The sequence below is a fragment of the Sus scrofa genome, chromosome 11 (genome assembly GCF_000003025.6).
Source record: "Sus scrofa isolate TJ Tabasco breed Duroc chromosome 11, Sscrofa11.1, whole genome shotgun sequence".
NCBI classification, from domain to species: domain Eukaryota; kingdom Metazoa; phylum Chordata; class Mammalia; order Artiodactyla; family Suidae; genus Sus; species Sus scrofa.
Window position 1 is genome coordinate 19,123,898 of NC_010453.5, and position 23,258 is coordinate 19,147,155.

At 40.2% G+C, this 23,258-nt stretch overlaps 1 protein-coding gene across 24 annotated transcripts in view; it reads left to right on the top strand.

The window, feature by feature from the left end:
* Positions 1–23,258, top strand: part of RCBTB2 (RCC1 and BTB domain containing protein 2) — a 100,648-nt gene that overhangs the window by 42,057 nt on the left and 35,333 nt on the right. For 7 of the 24 annotated variants that reach the window (XM_021065333.1, XM_021065344.1, XM_021065339.1 and 4 more), the window contains 3 exons: positions 5,782–5,877; positions 9,764–9,828; positions 10,890–10,940. The exons of 3 other annotated variants lie outside the window; for them this stretch is intronic. In XM_021065333.1, the coding sequence (XP_020920992.1) occupies positions 9,787–9,828; positions 10,890–10,940 (93 nt within the window). In that variant the 5' untranslated portion in view covers positions 5,782–5,877; positions 9,764–9,786. Of the gene's footprint in view, positions 1–5,765; positions 5,878–6,640; positions 6,668–9,336; positions 9,435–9,763; positions 9,829–10,889; positions 10,941–23,258 lie in introns of all 24 variants that reach the window. 14 more of the 24 variants (XM_013996904.2, XM_013998101.2, XM_013997239.2 and 11 more) reach the window with 6 other exon arrangements.

A 23,258-nucleotide genomic window follows, 5' to 3' on the forward strand; every position in this document is an offset into this window, starting at 1 on the left:
GGTTCCTAGTCGGATTCTTTAATCACTGAGCCACGACGGGAACTCCTTTTTTTGCTTTTTAGGGCTCTACCTGTGGCATATGGAGGTTCCCAGGCTAGGGATCCAATTGGAGCTACAGCTGCCAGCATACGCCACAGCCACAGCAATGCAGGATCTGAGCTGTGTCTTCGACCTACACCACAGCTTACTGGCAATGCCAGATCCTTAACCCAGGGATGGAACCTGCAACCTCATGGTTCCTAGTTGGATTCGTTTGCTGTGCCATGATGGGAGCTCCTCAAATGCATTTTCAGTGTTCTGCATTTGTCCTCTTCTCACACTCAGTAGTTTTGAAATCATATTGGTCAGTGGGTCATTTCCTACTTTCGTGTTATGTTTCCTTTTACCAGTGAGCTTTCTCATTTCTGGTTTTCTTATTTCTAGTTGTGGCCTTTCCTTTCCCATCTAGAGAAGTTCCTTTAGTTGTTGTACAAGTAAAGCTGGTTTGGAAATGCTGAATTCTTTTAGGTTTTGCTTGGTTGAAAAGCTTTTGATCTCTCCGTCAAATCTGTGAGAGACTTGCTGGTTTTAGGTTCCTCCCCTACATCCCCTTCAACATGCCTTGACACTCCCTTCTAGCTTGCAGAGTTTCTGCTGAAAAATCAGCTCTTATCTTCATGAGGGTTCCATTGTATGTTATTTATTGCTGTTCCCTGTGACTTTTAATATTTTTTCTTTGTATTTAATTTTTGTCAGTTTGATTAGTATGCGTCTCGCTGTGTTTCTCACTGAGTTTATCCTTCCTGTATGGCATTGTCTGTGTTTTTGCAACTTGTTTCCTTTTCCACATTAGGGAATTTTTTTTGGCTATAATCTCTTCAAAAATTTTCTCTGGCCCCTTCTCTCTCTCTCCTCTTTCTGAAACTCCTATGAAGCAAATGCTGGTATGTTTAAAGTTGTTCCAGAGGTCTCTTAGACGCCTCAGTTCTTTTTGTTCTTTATTTTTTTCTGTGGCAGTGATTTCCACCACTCTGTCTTCCACCTTAGTTGTTTTTCTGCCCCTTTCCCACTCTTTATTCTTTCTAGTGTATTTTTCATTTCAGATATTGTACTATTCATCTTAGTTTGCTTGTTCTTTAAATCTTCTAGCTCTTTGTTAGTCTCAATCTGTATCTCCATTCTTCTTCCAAGATCTTGGATCATCTTTACTGTCATCCCTCTGAATTCCTTTTCAGGTATCTCTTCATTTAGTTTTTAATGTGTTTTTATTTTGTTCTTTTGTCTGAAAACTATTTCTTGGTTGTTTTATGTTGTTTCACTTTGAATGTTTGTGGTCTCTTTGACAGCAGGTATGTAGATGCAGTAGCTGGTGCCTAGTCCTGGAGTTCTTGGAGGGGGGTGGCAGGCAGGTCAAACATACCCAGAACATGTGATGAGAGCAGTGGCATCACACTACCTCTCCTATAGCTGGATGGCTCTTAGGGATGGGATACATGAGGTTAGTGGCAGTAGTTCAAGGTTCACAGGACTGTTCTTGTGGGAGGGGTGTGGTATCAGCTCCTGCGACCCCTCCTGTGACCAGGTAGCTCTCAGGACCGTTTCCTATAGCTGGCAACATCAGCAGCTGCTCCTATGATCCTTCTCTTTGCTGGGCTTTTCATGGGAGGGCTCTCTGTAGCCACAGGGATTAATGCTGTACCCATGGTCCCTCTCTTTGCTAGATGGCTTGTGAGGAGCGCTCTCTGTAGCCCCAAGACGGGGGCTGCTCTTGTGGCCCCCCTCCTTGCCAGGTGGTGGGCTGGTAGGATTGCTCTCTGTAGCTGTGATGTGGGTGATGGCTGCTTCTCCCATGGCTAGGCAGCAGCTGCTCCTGCTATGGCTCCTGGAGCTGGAGCATACTGGGTCCTGCCACCTTAGTGCGTGGGGGAATAAGGCTGTGGTGGTGGATCCTGCCCCTTTGCTTCAGCACCCCTAAATAATGGTGCTTGGCCTCTAAGCCTGTTAGGGCTTCCCCAGCTTACACCCTTGAATGTGATCATCCCAGACTGTAGGTCCTGAAGTTCTCCTTGCATGTGGCCAACCCTGGTTTCTTCCCACAGAGCCATCCACAGCGCTCTGAGCCTGATCTCAAAAGTCTGAGTTCCACTTCCCAACCCTTGCCCGTATCAGCAGCAGATGGTTGAGAAGTGCAAGGTGGCAACACTGACTGTGTAGGACTGTTTTTGTTAGACTTGCTTCAAACCAATTGCTGGGTTCTCCTCCAGGACTCCAAAGTCCCCCCTCTGTCCCGGCTGATGTTCTTACTGGTAGAGGTACTTCCCAGGGTGCAGGAGCTTTTCTTCTTTCCAGATCCTTCCTGGGGTGCAGGTCCTGTTCCACTTCCTTTCTCATTTTCTCTCTTTTTTTCTTTTGTCCTACCTGGTTTAATGAAGATTTTCTTGCTGTATCAGAATCCGGAGGTCTTTTGCCAGCATATTCAATGTATTTGGGGGGGGGTGGGTAGGTGAGCTTCAGGCCCTACTATTCTGCCATCTTTGCCTTTTCCTCTCTCTCCTATTTCTTTTTGTATTGCAAGGCAAATATCAGTATAGTAAGATTCTATAATAACATAGTTTTTCTTATTACTGGTTCAGCAAGTTAACACAGCAGTCTCCATGAGGATGCAGGTTTGATCCCTGGCCTTGCTCATTGGGTTCAGGATCCAGGATCTGGTGTTGAAGTAAGAAATAAATAAGAAACGTCTTTTCAAAGCACAAGGCACTTTTTAATATGAGGGATGAACTATACACATGAGCCAAGTCATGTATCCCAAAACACAAGGAAAAAAAAACCATAAAGTAACGTATAGTAAGTATCCTATGGGATGATCTTAGGCCATGACACTGCCACTATGAAGAAGAGCTTCCTAGTACAGATGCCAGCCTCTGCCCAGTGTCTTTAAGAAACATTGGTCTCCTGTGCAAAAAATAGGCAAATTTGTAAACAGATCAAGACCAGAAGTAGAAAACACATTCTTACTCAGTTTTTTCTGTTTAAACTTTTTCATCCATGGTATTTAAAATACCATACTTTGACTATGTCATTGATTTATTCTTTTCCTCTGCTGTTGGTAAAACTTGATTTTACCGATGGTGAAAGAGATTGTGGTTTATGAGTTGTCATTATTAAACTTATGTTAAGTTCGTATGTTCATGGTAAAGGCAGTATTAAAATGGTGGTATTCTGATTCTTCAGTTTTCCTTCATGAGTAACCTTTTCCTCCCATACTCAGATGATTAATTTAACTTGAGCTTAAAATCTTGAAAACTGTCTTTTCATTTGGAAAAGCCAAATCATACCAATTCATTGAAAGAATTACATGGCAAATTTTGCCTTTGGCATTCCCTCCATTAAGATTTTCTTATGAAAACATTTCCATCAAAGTCTAGCTATCTATATATAGGTAGCCATTACACATTAAAACAGTATCGTTTTCGGAGTTCCTGTCATGGCACAGTGGTTAACGAATCCAACTAGGGACCATGCGGTTGCAGGTTCAATCCCTGGCCTTGCTCAGTGAGTTAAGGATCCGGCATTGCTGCGAGCTGTGGTGTAGGTCACAGACGTGGCTCGGATCCCGCATTGCTGTGACTCTGGTGTAGGCCCGCAGCTACAGCTCTGATTCGACCCCTAGCCTGGGAACCTCCATATGCCATGGGAAAGGCCCAAGAAATGGCAAAAAGACAAAAACAAAAAACAAAAAAACAGTATTGTTTTCAAACTTTTTTTTTTTTTTCCTTTTATGGCCACACCTGTGGCACATGGAAATTCCCAGGCTAGTGGTTGAATCAAGGCTGCACCTGTGGCCTGTGCCACAACAGCCACAGCAGTGCTGGATGCACATGCAGCCTGTGCTGTAGCTTGGGGCAATGCAGATCCTGGATCCTTAACCCAGTGAGCAAGGCCAGGGATCAAACCCACATCCTCATGGAGACTGTTGTGTTAACTCGCTGAACCAAAATAGGACCTCCATGTTTTAAAACTTTATTGAATAGGGTATCATATGTGTCATTCTGTGACTTAGTGATTTTTGATTAAAATTGCTTTGGAGATTTGTCTGTGTTGATTTTATGTATATACGTACTTATGTATGTATGTATGTATTTTAGGGCCTCAGGTACCACATATGGAAGCCCCCAGGCTAGGGGTAGAATCAGAGCTGTAGCTGTCAGCCTACACCATAGCCACAGCAACACCAGATCCAGGCCGTGACTATGACCTACACCACAGCTCATGTAAACGCCAGATCCTTAACCCACTGAGCAAGGCCAGGGATCAAACCCACATCCTCACAATCCTAGTTGGGTTCATTACCACTGAGCCATGATGGGAACTCCTGTATGTGTTGATTTTAGGTAATTTATTTTCATTGTTGTATGGAATACAGGTGCTACCGTTGATGACTTCTGTTGTTGGAGCCTGTAGATCAGTTCTTTCTTCTATTTCTAATTTTTATTTTGCTATTGCAAACAATTGTGTATATGTTCTAGAGTTCATCTAGGCCAGTGTTTTCCAAACTACAAGGTATGACTTATTGGTGATCTGGAAATTATTATAGTGGGCTGAAACCAGCATTAAAAAAAAATGAAATAGAAAAGCATAGAACAGGAGAGAGGATATCACTGTTTCAAGTAGGAGGGGTAAGAAATATTTTGTGAAACTCTTGTTTCAAATATATATATATATATATATATATATATATATATATATCCAAAAAGACTTAAAGACATTGCTCTGGCTTAAATATTGTTGTTTTCTGAAATGATTGTACCAGTTTACATTCCTCCCAGCAATATAAATGTGCCTTTTGATCTGCATCCTCATAAACACCAGGTAGCATCCCCTTCAGTTCTGCAGCTCTGATCTGTGAGCTCCATCTCATTGTGATTGCATTTCCATGATAAATTCCATGGATGTGTTTATCAGTTTCTTCTTTTGTGTATTGTCTGTATCCTTTGTTCATTTCTAAACTGGATTGCTTGTCTTTTTCTTCCTGATTTTTAGGTATCCTTTATATATTGTGGATAGTAGTTCTTTGCCAGCTCTCAGTTATGTATGTTGAAAATATCTTCTCCCATTCTGTGGCATGTTTTTCCTTTTGTTCATCTTATCATGTATTAGGCCAAAGTGGTAAATTTTGCCTTTTTTTGTGTGTCATTTGTGCTTTTATGTCTCATTTAAGAAATCTTTCCCTGGCCCTAGATCATAAAGTTTGAAAAGTATGCCCTTTTCCCCATTCCAAATGGTTTCCCTTGCGTTTTTTCTTTGGAATACTATAAATCTTAATTTTTTTTTCCAGAAGTTTCAGTGTTTAAATTATTAAAACCCTCTCCCCAAATATAGTAGCCAAAAGTTTTATGTTATTAATTCTTTTTCTATTTGAGTACTTCAACTCAGGTTTTTCTAATACTAAATAGAGCTGATACAATTTTGTTTTGTCTTTTTAGGGCCACACGTGTGGCATCTGGAAGTTCCCAGGCCAGAGGCTGAATCAGAGCTGTAGACGCTGGCTTTTGCCACAGACAGCAGTGTAAGATCCGAGCCACGTCTGTGACCACCACAGCTCACGGCAACACCGGATCCTTAACGCACTGAGCAAGGCCAGAGATCAAACCTGAGTCCTCATGGATGCTAGTCAGATTCATTTCCTCTGAGCCACGATGGGAACTCCGATCTGATACAGTTTTTTTAAACGGTATTTTTTTCAGATAAATACTGGTTTGTTAAAGTTGTTTTTCCACTAATAGAATTTATGTGTTTCAGTCACATTGACCTTACCCTAGAAGACAACTTCACAAGGATCTAGAAGGAACCAGGATTAAAGATGAGTGAACACTGGGCTCCAGAAATTTAAAACAGGTACAGATATCTTTGGAGGGAATGTTTCCGACTAGTCAGTACCAACTAAAATCATCTGGCATGTACGCAGAAAAACTTAAACTATCCCTACAGTACAGGGGAGGGTTCAAGAGCAAGGATTTTGGAGTTAGTCCTGGCTTTGACCCTGACTGGCTGGTGACTGTTGGTCAAAGTTTTGAAATATATCCATTAAACAGAGGCAATGATTATACCTGTTTCTTTCAGCTATTATAAAGATTAAATTAGGAGTTCCCGTCGTGACGCAGTGGTTAACGAATCCGACTAGGAACCATGAGGTTGCGGGTTCGGTCCCTGGCCTTGCTCAGTGGGTTAAGGATCCGGCGTTGCCGTGAGCTGTGGTGTAGGTTGCAGACACGGCTCAGATCCTGCGTTGCTGTGGCTCTGGCGTAGGCCAGTGGCTACAGCTCGGATTGGACCCCTAGCCTGGGAACCTCCATATGCCACGGGAGCGGCCCAAGAAAAATGGCAAAAAGACAAAAAAAAAAAAAAAAAAAAAAAAAGATTAAATTAGATATTTTAAGGCACCTAGTGCCTGGCACAGGTTAACTTTAATTGTTATTATTGTTGCTGTTATTTAGAATTCATGTTTTTTGCATTATGAATGTGGTATTATGTACTCATATTGTGGACGTTTAAGAAGTATATGTCGGTATATTACTATGACATTGATATTAATAATAGTCTGGTGAAATCATATATATAACAGGATGAGGTAACTGCAGTCTTCACATATATTCCACAGACTTTATTCATCAAGTCTGCATATTGGGTAAGGTAGTTTTCTCTGTTGTATTTGTGTTGCACTGAAGTAATATTAAAAAAAAAAAAAAGCCAATCATTTTCCACAGTGCTAGAGATTTTGACATTTTTTTCACAGTACAGTGTAATAGTAATAAATTGTGAATTATTTTTAAATCTTCAAGAACATCCTGACTGATAAATAATGTTAATATTATATTTAGTGTTAATTAAATCTTACTGAATGCTATTTCTTTGAATATGGTAATTTTCATATGCCATACATGTAATTGTGTCTTAACCTGATCAGTGAAACTGAATGGCCTGTTTTTCACCATTCTAATTTTTAGAGTTACTATACTTGAAATTGATCAAAGACACTGAGAAGAACTATTTATTTTTCTCCTTAAAAACTGAGGATATGCAGGTGTTAAAAAAAAAAAAATCAGGAATTCCCATCTTGACTCGGTGGAGACAAATCTGACTAGTAACCATGAGGATGTGGGTTTGTTCCCTGGCCTTGCTCAGTGGGTTAAGTATCTGGCATTGTTGTGAGCTCTGGTGTAAGTTGCAGACATGGCTTGGATCCTGTGTTGCTATGGCTGTGTGGCTGTGGCATAGGCCAGCCCCTGTAGCTCCAATTTGACCTCTAGTCTGGGAACGTTCATGTGCCACAGGTTATAAGCAAAAAAAAAAGAAAATCTCAGCTGATATGGAGTGGTTTCCAGGATATGTTGTCAGGTGGAAAAAAAAAAAAAAAAAAAAAAAGCAGCTTGCAAAAGTGTACAAAGTATACTTTTTTTTTTTTTTTCCCATGGCTGCATGCAGGGTTTATGGAAGTTTCCATGCCAGGGATTGAATCCAAACTGAAGCTGCGACTTATGCCACAGCTGCAGCAACCTAGATCCTTTAACCCACTGGAGCCAGCTGGGGATCAAACCTGTGCTCCTGCAGCTACCCAAGGTGCTGCAGTCAGATTCTTAACCCACTGTGCAACAAGAGGAACTTCCAAAATACACCATTTTGGGGGGTAAGAAGTCATTGTGGGAGTTTCCGTGGTGGTGCAGCGGAAGCGAATCCGACGAGGAACCATGAGATTGCCAGTTCGATCCCTGGCCTCGCTCAGTGGGTCAAGGATCCGGCATTGCCATGAACTGTGGTGTAGGTTGCAGATGCGGCTCGGAGGATCTGGCATTGCTGTAACTCTGGCCTAGGCTGGCAGCTGCAGCTCTGATTAGACTCTTAGGCTGGGAACTTCCATTATGCCGCAGGTGCGGCCCTAAAAGGACAAAAGACAAAAAAAAAAAAAAAAGATTTCCCTTCTACTAGGCCTAAAGGCCAATGAGAGGCAGTCATTTCTCAGATTTGGATTACTTTTTCTTCTCTTGTTTCTTTCCTTTTTTGCCTTTGAATTCCCTTCCTCTACTCTCTCTCTTCTCCCTCTTTTTCCTTTTCCCCCCTCATATCATTTTATTTTTATTCCAGTAAACTTGGAGCAGTTAGGGAAAATGTATTTCCAGATAGGATGAGGCAGAAGAAGAATCCCCAGTACAGGCTGTCTCCGATCTACAAAGTGCTGTATTCAAAAGATGCTTTCAGTATCTTGTATTCTGCCTGAGCCATGTGCTGTAGTGGTTACAACTGAAGGAGTTATGGTCCCTCTCATAACGAGCTTGCAAATTATTAGAGACGATAGATCAGATAGGTATGATGGCTACATGAAATTATCTTTCCATGTTGGCACCCAGATCAAGTTTTATAAATTCATAAGGAAAGTCTAAGTGATCCTTTTAAAAAAAGAAGCATATCTTTTCCAAATATTGGAAATAATGGTTTATCTTAATTACCATAGTTTGAGAAATAATTATTCTGAATATAGTACTTATTATTCCTTATATTTTTACAGCCGAGGAAAATAGAATTTTACCAGTATTCTCAAGTGCATATAAAACATTAATAAGGAACACTGTTAAGACTTAACCTTATTTTGATGGTTGTTTTGATCTATTCTGAAGCTCCAATTGGTTGTAGATGATAGCAGATAAAATGGTCTGATGTTAGAACTTGGAAATAAGAATTTTATTTGAGTAAACAGAACCCAACCTAATGAGTCAGAAATATGAATATTATTAAATATGATTTCATTAAATTGCTTTGGAGGAGAGAAATATTATTTATTTTGAGTGGTGAAGTAAAAAACCGTGTAACAGTTGAATCACAGTCCAGACATAGTGCACGTTTCTGCTTCTGCTCTTATTTATATGAGAAGGTAGTCATTGTGGAGATGGCAAATTAAGGTAAGGACATTGAGTGCTGTAGCTACATACTTGATGGCTGTTGTTCCTGATTTTTTTTTTTTTTTTTTTTTTTTGCCTTTTCTAGGGCCGCTCCTGCGGCATATGGAGGTTCCCAGGCTAGGGGTCTGAATCGGAGCTGTAGCCCTCCGCCTACACCACAGCCACAGCAACGCGGGATCCGAGATGCGTCTGCAACCTACACCACAGTTCACGGCAACACCGGATCCTTAACCCACTGAGCGAGGCCAGGGATCGAACCAGCAACCTCATGGTTCCTAGTCGGATTCGTTAACCACTGTGCCATTCTGGGAACTCCTGTTCCTGATTTTTTATTAAGGTCTAAGATAACAAAGCCACACTTGTTCATTCATCCTTTTCTTTTTTTTTTTTTTTTTTTTTTAAGCTTAGCAAATCATACACTCTTCAGTGGAGCTGACAATTGATAAGTCTACTCTGCACAGTGATTTGGAACTTTCCAATCCCAGGGAAAATTTGACCAAGGTCTAAAATTTATTTATTTTTATTCTATAGGAAGTCAGCTCTGAAATGAGTTTTCTTCTCATTCCATAATAGACTTAAGAATCTACACTTATCCTGAGATTACTTTTCCAGACCTTAGCAGGAGGATTCTAATAAGAGAACAATACTTAAAACACCTTTTGGGTTTTATAGCTATTAACTCCCATACGTAAAACTTAATTCCCATATCTTCTCTTTACCATATTTGAGCTTAGCTTATTTTCTCTGTTAATTAGAAGTAAAGTGGGTTTAAGCTGTTCAGTTTCATTTGACATGTGGGATCCTGACTTCACCACACACTTTTTCCTCAGGGACTGCACAGAACTGGGTCCACATGGAAGAAGATTTTCTCCTTGTGTATGGAGGACGTGTCAAGGTTAGAAAAATCATGCCCTTGGAGCATGTATTTTCTGTCACATGAAATGTACTTTGTTAAACATTTATTGGTCATCTGATAGGAAGATGAGTGAGATAGGATCTATCGTTGAAGGGCTCACAGTGTAGTGACCAAGATGCCAACAGAGGCCTGTTGGGGGTGTATAGAATGTGGGGGGCGCAGGGCACTGTGAGGGTTGTCTGAGGGCCAGAGGAAGGGTTCCCAGAGGCAGGGATGTTTGAGCTGGATGAGGAGCACAGGCTGCCCCTATGTTCCCAGATAATGCTGTCTTGCAAAAGGGTCTGAGTTGAACAGTATTTACTCCCATTCCCAGAAACTAAAAAAAAGAAAATTACAAAATACCTAATTATAGATGACATGTTCTTAATTCATCATAGTTATTCTTTAATTATTGATTTATTTCATTTTCATCACATATGAACATTACAGTCAACTCACTGAAGTCTCGTCAGTGTCCAACAAACCTTAAAAGTTTCACATCTTTCAGTATGTCCATTGATCTCCATCTTGTGTTAATTTTATTTACAAAATACCTGCTCTTCACTGTTAACAGCTTAATATTAATTTAACTTTCATTTTTTTGTTTCTACTTTTAAAAAATAAAATGGTCAGAGTGCAGTGAAAGATGTAAATCATTATACACAGGTGCATAGTGTACAAAACAGCCAAACTTCTGAACCTGAACCATTGTATTTCCACATGCTCATTTGAAGGACAGGGTGTCAGCAGTTGTTCTTGAAGATTTTTTTTTCTTTCTTTCTTTTTTTTTTTTTTTTTTTTTGGCTAGGCATGTGCAACATGTAATTGTAATTCTGTTTTCATATGCTGCCTTTTAAATTGAACTGTGACAACCTAGTTAAGTGAAATATCGTCATCCACTAGGTTCTTCATATGGATGGAGAAGCAGAGTCATACAGAAAATACACACTCAAAGGAATAATAAAATGCATTTTGGTCTCCAACTTTATGGAGATATAATTCCTTAATTATATTTTTCTTGAGCTAATATTAAGTTTTTACCACTTTGCCTTTCTCAACAGATGCCAGAGAAAGATGGGGGAGGTGAAGCAGATATGAGCAAAGCAGTCAAGGTAAGCTGTCCTGGGATTAATTCTCACCCGTAGTAGTGATGCATCCAGGAAAGAGGATTGCCTGGGCCAAGCTAGAGCGCAAATTCTAGGTATACAATCTTGACATAGTATTGCCAAGCTCATTCCCTGGTAGAGCTTTTTTCCCCCTATAGAGATTTTTCTGTTGCCTACTCTTGGCTTGTACTCAGCCAGTCCATTACTTAACATTTGGGCCCACAAATAGTTGAATGTCTTCTACAGAGATACCTGCTGTCATGCAGAATGGCTGTGGTTTGATTGAGGCTTTTACAGGGTGCTGTGTGTGGATCCTTATACTATTTATACTCTTAACTACATACCATGTATATGTACAATGTATACATGTATGCTATATGTGTACATATGTATATTTTATATGCAGTGTATATCATTATATATGTTCATGGTTATGCCAGACAGAAGAATGTATTTTTCTTCTATAAGCAAGGATCCTCAATTCCTTGAGACTGTTATTAAATATTTACTTCAGGAGTTCCTGTTGTGGCACAGCAGAAATGAATCCGACTAGGAACCATGAGGTTGCGGGTTCAGTCCCTGGCTTCAGTCAGTGGGTTAAGGATTTGGTGTTGCTGTGAGCTGTGGTGTAGGTCGCAGACGTGGCTCGGATTTGCTGTTGCTGTGGCTCTGGCATAGGCCGGCAGCTATAGCTCTGATTAGGTCCCTAGCCTGGGAACCTCCATGTGCTGCAAGTGCGGCCCTAAAAAGACAAAAAAACAAAACAACACAAAACAAAAATTTCAAAAGGGTGTAAACATGTGCATTTCATAAATGAAGTCTTCAGTGCCCTATGAAATAGTTTCCCCACAGACTTAGCAAAGTGTCTCTTTGATGACCAACCTCCAGCAGGCAGCCTTCTGGCAGAGATTTAAAAATGTGTATTTGAGTCCTTCGTGGCTCAGTGGGTTAAGAACTTGACTAGTATCCATGAGGATGTGGGTTCAATCCCTGGCCTTACTCAGTGGGTTAAGGATCTGGCATTGCTGGGATCTGTGGTGTAGTTTGCAGATGTGGCTCAGCTTCAGTGTTGCCGTGGCTGGCAGCTGCTGCTCCAATTCGACTCCCAGCCTGGGAACTTCCATATGCCGAAGGTGCGGCCCTGAAAAGAAAAAAAAAAACTCCAAAGAAAACCCCACCGCCAAAAAAACCCCAAAACACCTCTCTTGTATTCGGGTTGTATTGTAATTATTTGTTTTCTCTTTAACCGTGAGCGCCATGAAGGTCAAAATTATGTCTTATTTTTACATCTTGGTATCTGACAGTAAGTGTTCACTGATACCATCAGACCCAATGGTCTCTCGACCAGTGGCATCCTTTACCAAGTGTATAATGTGGGACATTGCAGACCCACATACTGGAATCCCAGTGGTCAGTAGAGTCATGGGCGGGGTACCATGGGTTTTGTAGAGGTGAGCAAGGAGGAAAGATCAGAATTAACGATTTATAGATGTGTTAAGGAGCTGGTTGGACTTAAAATCTGATTCTAGGAGTTGAGAAACCAGTTGATTTTGTTACAGGGCAGGTTGAAATCCAAAAATGTGCTTGAAAGGGAAAAATGAGGTAGCAATCAATCACTGTATCGCTGCTTACTTTCTCATTGTACTTCGCCATGTGCCCCGTTCGTGGAAGACAGGGAACATTAACAGGCATTACTGCCCTGTTCATTAAGGACTTCATAAGCACAGCAGCCAAAGCCGTGCAAGTGCAAGCAACCATAGGGCTGCCAGGAGTATCACTTTTTTTAAATTTAATTTTTATTTTATATTATAGTTGATTTACAATGTTAATTTTAGGTGTACAGCAAAGTGATTCAGTCATATGTATACATACATCCATTCTTTTTCAGATTTCTTTTCCCATATAGGTTTTTTGGTTTGTTTTTGTTTTTGTTTTTACAGAATATTGAGTAGAGTTCCTTGTGTTGTATGGTAGATCCTTGTTGATTATCTGTTTTATGTATGGTAGTGTGTATGTGTTAATCCCAGACTTCTAATTTATCCCTCCCCTTCCACTTTCCCCTTTGGTGATCACAAGTTTGTTTTCTAGGTCTGTGCATCTGTTTCTGTTTTAAAAATAAGATCATTTGTATCATTTTTTTTAGATCCCACATAAAAGTGGTATCATATGATACTTGTCTTTTTCTGTCTGACATCACTTAATATGATCTCTAGGTCCATCCACGTTGCTGTAAATGGCATTATTTCATTTTTCATTTTTTTTCTGGCTCAGTGATACTCCATTGTATACATGTACCACATCTTCTTTATCCTTTCCTCTGTGATGGACATTTAGGTTGCTTCCATTATCTTGGCTATTGTAAATAGTGCTGCAGTGATTGGGGTGCATACGTCTTCTCCAATTGTGGTTTTTTTTCATATGTACACCCAGGAGTGGGATTGTTGGAGCATATGGTAGTTCTGTTTTCAGTTTTTTAAGGAACCTCTGTACTGTTTTCCATAGTGGTTATACCAATTTACATTCTTCCAACAGTGTGCGAGGGTTCCCTTTTCTCTACTCCCTCTCCAGCATTTATTGTTTGTAGACTTTTTGATGACGGCCATTGAGACCTGCGTGAGTGGCACCTCATAGCTTTGATTTGCATTTGTCTAATAATTATTGATGTTGAATATCTTTTCATGTACTTTTTGGCCCTCTGTATGGCTTTGGAGAAAGGTGTTTTTAGATCTTCTGCCCCTCTTTTTTTGATAGGCAAGAAAGAAGTAGATTTATTAATAGAGGACGCTTGTGAGGGATACAAGCAGGCAGGCAAGAGGGTTCTTCCTAAAGAACTAAGTGGAAAAGCAGGTTTCTTTAAGGATATACACACTCCATAGACAGAGTGCGTGTCACCTCAAAAGGCTAGAGGCCCCAGAATGTGAGGTGGTTAGTTTTTACGGACTGGATAAATTCAGAGGCTGACAAACGGGTGGATTGTTCCAACTGTTGAGGGAAACGGGCGGGGATTTCCAGGAATTGGGTCACTGCCCACTTTCTGGCCTTGTGTGGCTGGCATTGGAACTGTCCTGGCGCCTGTGGGTGTGTCGTTTAGCAGGTGTGTTACAGTGAGCATATAATGAAGCTCAAGTTCCCCTGGAAGTCAGATCTTCTGCTGTCTTGGGCCTATTATGTTCTAACCAGTTTTTGTTTATCTTTAGGGGTTATGTCGTTCTTTTAAAGTTGTGCCCTACCCCCTTCCCTCATGTCACAGTGCTGTAAGCATAGCTTAGGCCTCTTCCTTTTTAAAATAATTTTTTATTATACTTGATTTACATTGTTGTGCCAATTTCTGCTTACAGCAAAGTGACTCAGTCATACGTATATATATACACACATTCTTTTTCTCGTATCATCCCCTGTCATGTTCTGTCCCAAGAGATTGGACACAGTTCCCTGTGCTGTACAGTAGGACCTCATTGCCCATACATTCTCAGCGCAGTAGTTTGCATCTCCTAGCCCCAAACTCCCAGTCCATCCAACTCCCTCCTCCCTATGCCTTGGCAATGACAAGGGGTTGTTTGCCAGGCCCTGGGCAGTGGTGAGGACCCTCAGGGAGGTGGGGGTGGGCTCCAGAGTCTTTAGCAGTGGCAACAGTGGGGCGCGTGCATTCCCAGCAAGGTGAGGGCAACAGGTGGTGCTCGGTTGCAGGGCCCTCCTGGGCAGCAAGCCCTGGGGTGACTGGTCTGCAGGTAGTGCCTGTTCATGGGACCTTTAGTGGTGGTGGGACATGCCCACCTCAGGAGTCTGAAATAGCTGCAGGTGCACTGCTGCTTGAGAACCCATGAATGCCCAGAGATGTTCCTCTGGCGGTCCTTTTCCTCTCACCCTCCTCAACAGTGGCGCCTTGATCCTCCTGCAGGCCCAGGCCTCCTCCGCAGTTGTTCAGCTGTGATGTACCACTCTGCAGCCCAGGGCACACTGCTCCCCAGCGCCCTCAGGCTCTCTCCACACAGCCAGCCCTAGTCCTCTCCCTGGAACTGACCTCCAAAGCCCGAGTTGCAGTGCCCAGTTCCTGCCCAAGTGTCTCAGGCTGTAGTGTCTCAGGTGGTGGTACCGATGGTCTGTGCGGCTCTCTCTCTGCTTTGCCCTCCTCAGTTCCGCTGCTGTGCTTTTCTCCCGGGCTTTGAGGCTTCCCTTCCCTCCAGGCTGATCTAGTCAGTTAGGTGACCTCCCAGGGTACAGATTCCTTTCCTCTTTCATAGCTTCCTCTCAGGAGTGCTGCTTCCATCCTGATTCCTTTGTTTCCCTTCCCCTCCCATCCCCTCCCCCTTCCCCTATCCCCCCCCCCCTCCACCTCCCCCCCCTTCCCTTCCTCTTCTGCAAACAGTAACAATTATACTTCTTCCTTCTCGATTTGGATTCCCTTCTTTTTCTTCTTCTTCTTCTCTAATTTCTGTGGCTAGCACTTCCAAAACTATATTGAATAAAAGTGGCCAGAGTGGACATCCTTTTGTTGCTCATCTTAGAGGAAATGCTTTCATCTTTTCACTGTTGAGAATGTTGTTAGCTGTGGGTTGTCATATATGGCCATTATTATGTTGAGGTACGTTTCTTCTTCGCCCACTCTCTGGAGCGTCTTTATCATAAATAGGTGTTGGATTTTTGTCAAAAGCTTTTTCTGCATCTGTTGAGGGGATCATATTGCTTTTCTTCTTCAGTTTGTTAACGTGGTGTATCACACTGATTGATTTTTGGATATTGAAAAATCCTTGTATCTCTGCGATAAATCCCACTTAATCATGGTGTACAATCCCTTTAATGCATTGCTGGATTTGACTTGCTAGTATTTTGTTAAGGATTTTTGCATCTATGTTGATCAATGTTATTGGCCTGTAATTTTCTTTTTTGTGTGTGGTGTCTTTGTCTGGTTTTGGTGTTAGGGTGATGGTGGCCTCATAGAATGAGGTCGGGAGTATTATTTCCTCTGCAATTTTTTGGAAGAGTTTCAGTAAAATAGGTGTTAACTCTTCTCTGAATGTTGGACAGAATTCGCCTGTGAAGCAGTCAGGTCCTGGGCTTTTGTATTTTGGAAGCTTTTTCATGAGTTTAAGTTTCAATACTTGTGACTTGTCTACTTATGTTTTTTTATTTCTTCCTGGTTCAGTCTTGTAAGGTGGTATGTTTGTATGAATCTGTCCATTTCGTCTAGGTTGTCCATTTTATTGTCATATAGTTTGTCATCCCTTGTATTTCTGTCGTGTTAGTTGTAACATCTCTATTTTTATTGATTTGAGTCCTTTCCCTTTTTTCTATAATTTTTCTAATTGAAGTGTAGTTGACTTACAGTGTAATTTCTGCTATACAGCAAAGTGATTCTCATACACACACACACACACACACATATACACTTGTAAAAAATCCTTTTTATAGTTTATTATAGGTTATTGTATATAGTTTTCTTTGGGATACAGTAAGATCTTGTTTAGCCCCTCCATGTGTAATAGCTTACTTGTGCTAACCCCAACCTCCCATTCCATCCCTTTTCCAACCTCCTCCCCCTTGGCAACCACAAGTCTGTTCTTATTCTTGAGTCTGTTTCTGTTTTGTGGATACGTTCATCTGCATCTTATTTTAAATTCGACATATAGGTGATATCATATGGTATTTGTCTTTCTCTGTCTGACTTATTTCACTTAGTATGAGAATTTCTAGTTGTATCCATGTCACTGTGAATGGTATTATTTCATTCTTTTTTATGGCTGAGTAGTATTCCACAGCATATATGTACTACATCTTCTTAATCCATTCATCTGTCAGTGGACACATTGGTTGTTCCCTTGTCTTGGCTATTGTGAATAGTAGTTCTATGAACTTATGGGTGCATGTATCTTTTTGAATTGTACTTTTGTCTGGATATAGGACTAGGAATGGAATTGCTAGATCTTAAGGTGATTATCCTTAGTTTTCTGAGGAACCTCCATACTGTTTTCCAAGTGACTGTTAACACTTTACATTCCCACCAACAGTGTAGCAGAGTTCCCTTTTTTCCACATCAACTTCGGCATTTGTTATCTGTAGACTTTTAATGATGGCCATTCTGACCTGTACGAGGTAGTACCTCATTGTAACTTCCATTTCCATTTCTATAGTAATTAGTGATGTTGAGCATTTTTTCATGTGCTTATTGGCCGTTTATAATTATTCTTTGGATAAATGTCTGTTTAGGTCTTCTGCCCATTTTTTTGAGTGGGTTATTTGTTTTTTTGTTGTTGAGTTGTATGAGCTGTTTGTGTATTTTGGAGATGAAGCCCTTGTCAGTCAGATCATTTGCAACTGTTTTATCTCATTCCATAGTTGTCTTTTTGTTTTGTTTGTTTAATGGTTTCCTTTGCAGTGCAAAATCTTTTAAGTTTGATTAGGCCCCATTGGTTTATTTTTGTTTTTATTTCTGTTGCCTTGGAAGACTGACCTAAGAAAACATTTGTACAGTTGATTTCAGAGAATGTTTTGCCTATGTTTTCTAGAAGTTTTATGGTGTTATATCTTCCATTTAAGTCTTTAAGGTATTTCGAGCTTACTTTTGTGCATGGTGTGAGGGTGTGTTGTAGTTTCATTGATTTACATGCAGCTGTCCAGTGTTCCCAGCACCACTTGCTAAAGAGACTCTGTCCATTTTACCTTGTTGCCTCCTTTGTTGAAGATTAATTGATTGTAGGTATGTGAGTTTATTTCTGGGCTCTCTCTTCTGTTCCATTGATCCATATGTCTGTTTTTGTACCAGTACCACACTGTCTTGATTACTGTAGCTTTGTAGTATTGTCAGAAGGCTGGGATGGTACGCCTTCTGCTTTGTTCTTTTTCTTCGGGATTACTTTGGCAATTCTGGGTCTTGATGGTTCCATATAAATTTTATTTGTTCTACTCTGAAAAATGTCACGAGTAATTTGAGAGGGATTGCATTAAATCTGTAGATTGCTTTGGGAAGTATAGTGATTTTTTTTTTTTTTTAAGGCCACACCCAAGGCATATAGAGGCTCCCAGGCTAGGGTTCTAATCAGAGCTATAGCTGCCAGCCACAGCCAGGCCAGATCTGAACCGTGTCTGTTACCTATACCACAGCTCATGGCAATACTGGATCCTTAACCCACTGAGCTAGGTCAGGGATCAAACTCACAGCCTCACGGTTTCTAGTTGGACTTCTTTCTGCTGCGCCATCATGGGAACTCCAGTGTGGCCATTTTGACAATAGTCTTCTAATCCAAGGGCATGGGATATTTTTCCATTTGTTTAAAGCATCTTCAGTTTTCTTTATTCATGTTTTATAGTTCTCAGTGTATAAGTTTTTCACCTCTTTAGCCAGGTTTATTCCCTAAGTATTTTATTTTCGGGGGTACAATTTTAATAGATACTTTTTTTTTTTTACATTCCTTTTCTGATATTTCATTGTTAATGTAAAGAAACTCAACCAATTTCTGAATGTTAACTTTGTATCCTGTTACTTTGCTAAAATTGCTTATCAGATGGAGTAGGTTTTTTGTGTAGAAAATCAAACATAGGATTTTCTGTTTTTAGTATCATGTCATCTGCATATAGTGACACTTTTACGTCTTCCCTTTCAGTTTGGATACCTTTTCCTCTTTTTCTTGTCTGATTGCTATGGTTAGGACTTTCAATACTGTGTTAAATAAAAGAGGTAAGCGTGGCCATCTTCATCTTGTTTCATATTTTAGCAGGAAGGCTTTCAGATTTTCACCTTTGAGTATTATATTGGCTGTGAGTTTGTAATGGATAGCGTTTATTATGTTGAGATATGTTCCTTCTCTACCCACTTTAGTAGAATATGTATTGAGCTTTGTCAAATGCTTTTTCTACATCTGCTGAGATGATCTATTGTTTTTGGTCTTTTATTTATGTGGTATATCATGTTGACTGACTTGCCTGTGTTGAACCATCCTTGTGAACTTGACATGAGTCCCACTTGGTTGTGGTGTATAATCTTTTTATGTGTTGTTGGATTTCATTTGCTAATATATATTTTTTGTTGAGGATTTGTATTCATTGAAGATACTGGCCTGTAAATCTTTTTTTGATGATGTCTTTGTCCGGTTTTGGTATCAGGATGATAGTAGCTTCAGAGAATGTCCTTGGGAGTGTTCCCTCTTCTTAGTTTTTTGGGAAAGTTTGGGAAGGATTGATGTAAGTTCTCTGTATGTTTTATAAAATAGTCTTGGAAGCCATCTGATCCTGAACTTCTCTTTGTAGGGAGTTTTTAAATTACAGATTGAGTTTCACCTCTAGTGATTCATCTAAAGTTACCTGTTTCTGGAGTTCCCGTCGTGGCGCAGTGGTTAACGAATCCGACTAGGAACCATGAGGTTGCGGGTTCGGTCCCTGCCCTTGCTCAGTGGGTTAACGATCCGGCATTGCCGTGAGCTGTGGTGTAGGTTGCAGACGCGGCTCGGATCCTGCGTTGCTGTGGCTCTGGCGTAGGCCGGTGGCTACAGCTCCGATTCAACCCCTAGCCTGGGAACCTCCATATGCCGCGGGAGCGGCCCAAGAAATAGCAACAACAACAACAACAACAACAAAAGACCAAAAGACAAAAAATAAATAAATAAATAAAGTTACCTGTTTCTCCTTGATTCAGTTTTGGTGGGCTGTATGTTTCTAGAAACTTGTCCATTTCTTGTAGGTTGTTGAATTTGTTGGCATATAATTGTTCATGATATTCCCTTATGGTTTTTTGCATTTCTGTGGAGTTGTGTCCATTGTCATTTCTTATTTTGTTAATTTGGGCATTCTCTTATCTTCTTGGTGAACCTAGCCAGAATTTTGTCAATCTTATTTGCCCCTTCAAAGAACCAACTCTTGACTTACTGATATTTTTCTATCTTTTAAATCCATTTTTAAAAATTTCCTTTCTGATCTTTATTATTTCCTTTCTTAAGCTGACTTTAGGTTTTGTTTCTTATTTTTCTCATTCTTATAAGTATAGGTTAGGTTGTTTATTTGAAATTATCTTCTTGTTGAAAAAGGCCTGTATTGCTATGAATTTCCCCTGAGAATTGCTTTTGCCACATCCCATAGTTTGTTTTTGTTTGTTTGTTTTTGTCTTTTCTAGGGCCACACCTGTGGCGTATGGAGGTTCCCAGGCTAACCAGAGCTGCAGCTGCTGGCCTGTGCCACAGCCACAGCAACACATGATCCGAGCTGCATCTGCGACCTGCACCACAGCCCACAGCAATGCTGGATGCTTAACTCACTGAGCAAGGCTGGGGATCAAACTCAAAACCTCATGGTTCCTTATCGGATTTTTTTGTTTGTTTGCTTGTTTCGCCTTTGCTAGGGCTGTTCCCACAGCATGTGGATGTTCCCAGGCTAGGGGTCCAATCCTAGCTGTAGCCACTGGTCTACACCACAGCCACAGCAATGCAGGATCCGAGCTGTGTCTGTGACCTACACCACAGTTCATGGCAACGCCAGATCCTTAACCCACTGAGCAAGGCCAGGGATCAAACCCACAACCTCATGGTTCCTAGTCAGATTCGTTAGCCACTGAGCCACTATGGGAACTCCGTATCCCATAGATTTTATATGCTTGTGTTTTCATTGTTGTTTGTCTCAGAGTATTTTTAAAATTTCCTTTTTGATTTCATCATGGACCCATTGGTTTTTTTGTAGCATATCATTTAGTCTCCATGTAGTCATTTTTTTTTTAATCCTTTTCCTGTGGTTGATTTCTAGTTTAATGCATTGCGCTTAGAAAAGATGGTTGGGATATTTTTTATACTCTTAAATTTGTCCAGACTTGTTTTATGCCCTAATATGTGGTCAATCCTAGAGAATTTCCTAGTGCACTTGAAAAGAATGAGTATTCAGGTTTTTTTGGATATATTATCCTAAATATAAAATTAAGTCTAATTGTTCTATTGATCATTTAGGGTCTTTGTTGCCTTACCGCTTTTCCATCTAGAAGATGAGTATAGTGAAATGAGTGGGATGTTAAAATCCCCTCATATTATTGTGTTTCCATCAGTTTCTCCCTTTATGTCTAGTAGTATTTATTTGAGTGCTCATATATTAGGACATGTATGTTGATGAATGTAAAGGCCTCTTCTTGTGTTAACACTTTAATCGTTAAATAGTGTCCTTCTTTATCTTTTTTATGGCCTTTGTTTTGAAGTCTGTTTTGTCTAATATGAGTATTGTGGCCCCTGCTTTCTTGTCATTTCCATTTGCATGAAATATTTTTCCATCCTCTCACAATGTGTGTCTTTTCCTCTAAAGTGGGTCTCTTGTAAGCAGCATATTGTAGGCTGTTGCTCTTTTGTCCAGTCTGCTACTCTGTATCTTTAATTTGAAGCATTTAATCGATTGACATTTAAGGCAATTATTCATAGATAAGTGTTTATTGCCATTTTCAACCTTGTTTTCCCATTGATTTTAAATTTCTTCTTCATCCATTTCTCTTTCTGTTTCTGTTTTTATTTTTGAGGTTTGATGGTATTCTTTTGTATTATCCTTATATTCTCTTCTATTTGGTTTTTGTGAATCTATCATATTTTTGACTTCTGGTTGCTCTGTTTTTCAGAAGTGTTAACACCTTCCTACTTGACTCAGACTGGTAGTTGTATATTTCATACACATACAAGGGAAAAAAAAATCTACATTTTTTTTCCTCTCCTCCACATTTTTTGATTTTTTTTTTCTGTCCTCTTTTATATTTTCATGTTTATACTTTGGTTGTTCATGATGGTTATCATCTCTTTCACAGAAATTTGTTTATTTATTTATTTATAGTCTCTATACTGGCTTAAGCAGTACACATTCCGGTTGTGATTTTCTCTTTCCTATAGATTATTACTTTTCTATTTAGAGTATTCTGGTCTCTATGTGAGTCTGTTTCTGTTCTCTAGGTAGGTTCATGTGTGCCATAATTTAGATTCCACATATAAGTGATATCATTATCTATCTGTATGTGTATTTGTCTTTCTCTTTCTGACTTCACTTAGTATGAGAATCTCTAGTTGCATCCATGTTGCTGCCAGTGGCATTATTTCGTTCTTTTTCATGGCTGAGTAGTATTCCATTGTGTATATTCACCACATCTTCTTAATCCATTCATCTGTTGATGGACATTTAGGTTGTTTCCCTGTCTCGGCTGTTGTGAATAGTGCTGCAGTGAACATAGGGGAGCATGTATCTTTTTGAATCATCATTTTGTCCAGATATTTATCCAGGAGTGGAATTGCTAAATCATAGGGTATTTCTGTGTTCAGTTTTCTGAGGAACCTCCATACTGCTTTCCATAGTGGTTGTACCAGTTAACATCCCAACCAACAGTGTAGGAGTGTTCCCCTTTTTCTACACCTTTCCAGCATTTGTTATTTGTAAACTGATTAATGATTGCTGTTCTTACTGGTGTGTGCTGGTACCTCATTTTAATTTTGATTTGCATTTCTCTAATAATTAGTGATGTTGAGTAAGTTTTCATGTCTACTGGCCATCTGTAGGTCTTCTGCTCATTTTTCAATTGGGTTGTTTCGGGGGGGTGCTTTTTAGGGCTGCACTTGGAGCATATGGAGGTTCCCAGCCTAGGGGTCCAATTGGAGCTGTAGCCAGCAGCCTGTGCCACAGCCACAGCAACGTAGGATCTGAGCCATGTCTGTGACCTACACCACAGCTTATGGCAACACTGGATCCTTAACCTACTAAACAAGGCCAGGAATCAGTCCTGTATCCTCATGGATACTAGTCAGATTCATTAACCACTGAGCAACAATAGGAGCTCCAGTTGTTTGGTTTTATTTTGTTGACTTCTGTGTGTTACCTGTATATCTGGGCAATTAAGCCGTTATTGATTGCATCATCTGCAACTATTTTCTCCCTTTCCTTAGGTCATCTTTTTTTTTTTTTTTTGGACATTTCATTTGCTATGCAAAAGCTTTTGGGTTTAATTTGATCCCATTTGTTTATTTTTGTTTTCATTTCTATTGCCTGCATTTCTGTCGATAGCCTTTCCTAGTTCGTATGGTGCTTTTATTACCTACTTTTTGAAGTCAGCATGTTTTAGACTGAATAGGTCTGTATCACTGTTCTTTCAGGGGTATTTTCTTGGTCTTTTGACTGGAAGTGGTTCCTCTGCTTCTTCGTTATATGTCTCTTATTCTTTAGGTATAGGAGAAACAGTTATGTACTGTGGTCTTGGAGAGCTATTCATATGTTGGAGCATCCCTCTGTTGCTTCTGTGGCTTTAATATTTTTGGTGTGAGGGCTGTTTTTCACATGGATGTCTGATTCCCCTTTCCTCATGGTGTGCTTGCCATTATCCTCTTGATAGTGGCT